The sequence below is a fragment of the Sinocyclocheilus rhinocerous genome, unplaced genomic scaffold, assembly GCF_001515625.1.
Source record: "Sinocyclocheilus rhinocerous isolate Xijiao unplaced genomic scaffold, SAMN03320098_v1.1 scaffold1841, whole genome shotgun sequence".
Taxonomy (NCBI): domain Eukaryota; kingdom Metazoa; phylum Chordata; class Actinopteri; order Cypriniformes; family Cyprinidae; genus Sinocyclocheilus; species Sinocyclocheilus rhinocerous.
The window spans coordinates 1,287,990-1,290,750 of record NW_015666172.1 but is presented as its reverse complement, the minus strand read 5'-3'; the positions used below and the strand labels follow the sequence as shown (position 1 = coordinate 1,290,750).

Here is a 2,761-nt window from a genome sequence, read left to right as displayed (position 1 = left end):
CTTGTTTACATCAGAGTGCGCAGGCGTACAGCGGTGTTGTGCATTTTGACCAGTTGATGGGAAAAGTATTCTTAAAATGCATTCAAATGTGCCCACGATAACAATATCGTGCATATTCATTACCGTGATATATCGCATTACCGAATACCAGCACAAGTCTACTACACACCTTCAGTGCTTGGCCCCTAATAACACACTACCAGTATGGGGTTGGTAGGATTTGTTATTGTTTTTTAAGGCCTCATATGCTGACCAAGGCTTAATTTATTTAATCAAAAATACAGTAAAAACAGTAATATTGGGAAGTGTTGTTATAATTTAGAATGACTGTTTTCTATTTTAATATATTTTAAAATGTAATTTATTCCTGTGATGGCAAAGCTGAATTTTCAGTAGCTATTACTCCAGTCTTCAGTGCTTGATGTTCTTTTTGGAAACTGCATTACATTTTTTTCAGGATCCTTTGGTGAATAGAAAGTTCAAAAGAAACATATTGTGTTTTATTTATTTTATCTCACTTTGTTATTATAGTACATGTACATGGAAAAAAATATGTTTTCTTAGCAATTAGCTGAAATTAAATAAGCTTAAAGTTTTTTTAATGTATTTTATTTGTTTATTTTATTTTTAGTAACAAAAATGTTTAATGGTAACAGCATATACATTGATCTGACACATAATTTGTGACTATTCAGGCTGTTTTCCAGCAAGACATATTTTTATCCACACAAGTGACCTCACTAAATATTCTGTATAATTACAGAGTCCCTGGAGGTCCTTAAAGTCTTAAATTCAGTTATATCAAATTTAAGGCCATAAAACGTCTTAAATATCAGTTTCATTACAATTTCATGAGGTCTTAAATTTGGGGACAGAAAAAGAAAAATCGCAATACAACTTAATGTGTTTATTATACTTCAGAAGGCTATTATTTAATAGTGATATTACAGTCATAGTTTCTTACAATACAAAATCTCTCTTTGCTCTTTCCACAGACCCAGATTGACCATTACATTGACATTGCACGCACTCAAGTCAACACTACAATTGCCAAGTGAGTTATGTTTTGAGTAGAGTAATACAGTAAGAAATACCATCTGTGCATGCTATTTATCTATAAAGAGCTGAGTCTTGGAAATGGCTGCCAATTAGTGAGACCTTGATGCCACATAGTAACATTGCCACCTAATGGGTGTTTGTCTGGGGTTTTTTTTCTCCTTAGGCTACAAGAGAAACTCCCGGGATCGTTGAAGCGCTGTAAAGCAGAATGATGCTCCTCTCCGATCCCTCGTTACCATGTTTACCATCCTTCTATCTTTAGCCACCTCCCCTTACACTAAGCCCCGCCCCCTACTCCTATCTTTCCCTATTTAACCCCACACCTTAAAACAACCATCTGCACTGAACCAGCTAGTATGTAAAATCTAAAAAGCTTCTTGATATTCAATGTTAACTCTGCAGCTTATTAATGAGCATTAAGAAAAGAAGCTCGGGGCACCAGGAGCTGGTGTTTTTCAACACAAAAAGTGATGTAATGCTACTGGATGCCCATTTTGATGGCCAGTGCACGGAAGGATTTGTGAACTAGACTGAACTTATGACTTGGTTTTGAGTGTTGGGATGGGTGGTGCTGTAGTAATGAATAAAGACAGGTGTTTGACTCAAAAGCAAATGTCTGTACTTTTAAAAAAATGAACATTTCACTGAAAAATGCTGACAAAAAAATATTTAAACTAAACAAAAAAGAGAGAGAGAGAACCTTATGAAACATGCTTTCCCCTTTTTTTCTTCGAAAAATGTGTATGTATTCATCTGAAATGCACTGAACATTATTAGACTTGCATGTTTTGATCAGTCAGGATGGATCGGGACGCTATAGCAGCAGTGATGATTCGGTCTAGTTCACTATCCTCCCTGTTATTGGTGCAGTTTTTTAATTTTGTGTATGTATATATAGTTCGATTACAATAGGCTCTTTGCTGTGAAGTAGTTAGTGTTGCTTTTTATATTTAAAAATCAAATATACAGCTCTTATATGTCTCGTTCGCACCTCTTGCACTCAGTCATCTGAGTTGAGTTGACATGTAAATGTTATTGTTATTATTCTTCAAATAACGGTTATTATATCTTGATTAGGATGGCTGCTTTAAGTCCCCTGTCTGACATTGGCTTTGTAACAAATATTAATAACCTTAAGATTGAGTTTTATGTATAGGATCGTCAGAGCGCCAGAATATAGGAGAGGAAGGCAATAATTTTCTGCTTGATGTGAAGTTGGCCATCGATTTTCGTTGAAACGGGGCCAGTGTTTTCCAGCAAGACATATTTTTATCCACACAAGTGACCTCACTAAATATTCTGTATAATTACAGAGTCCCTGCAGGTCCTTAAAGTCTTAAATTCAGTTATATCAAATTTAAGGCCATAAAAAGTCTTAAATATCTTAAATGATATAAGAAAAGTTTCATTACAATTTCATGAGGTCTTAAATTTGGGGACAGAAAAAGAAAAATCGCAATACAACTTAATGTGTTTATTATACTTCAGAAGGCTATTATTTAATAGTGATATTACAGTCATAGTTTCTTACAATACAAAATCTCTCTTTGCTCTTTCCACAGACCCAGATTAAAACAGTTTTTTTTTGTCAGCATTTCGGGGCATCGTTTACCACCTTGGGCACTGAAAAAGTTTAAATATTTAATAAGGCTACAAAGAACTATTATTTAAGCTGGATAATTATACTTACTAATCATATGTG

General features: G+C 34.4%; 1 protein-coding gene across 5 annotated transcripts in view; it reads left to right on the top strand.

Annotated features, from left to right (window-relative positions):
• Positions 1–2,114, top strand: part of LOC107731898 (reticulon-3-B-like) — a 25,571-nt gene extending 23,457 nt beyond the window's left edge. For all 5 annotated transcript variants that reach the window (XM_016543090.1, XM_016543091.1, XM_016543092.1 and 2 more), the window contains 2 exons: positions 996–1,054; positions 1,223–2,114. In XM_016543090.1, coding sequence (XP_016398576.1) covers positions 996–1,054; positions 1,223–1,271 — 108 coding nt within the window. In that variant the 3' untranslated portion in view covers positions 1,272–2,114. The remainder of the gene's footprint in view (positions 1–995; positions 1,055–1,222) is intronic.
• Positions 2,115–2,761: the final 647 nt, after the last annotated feature.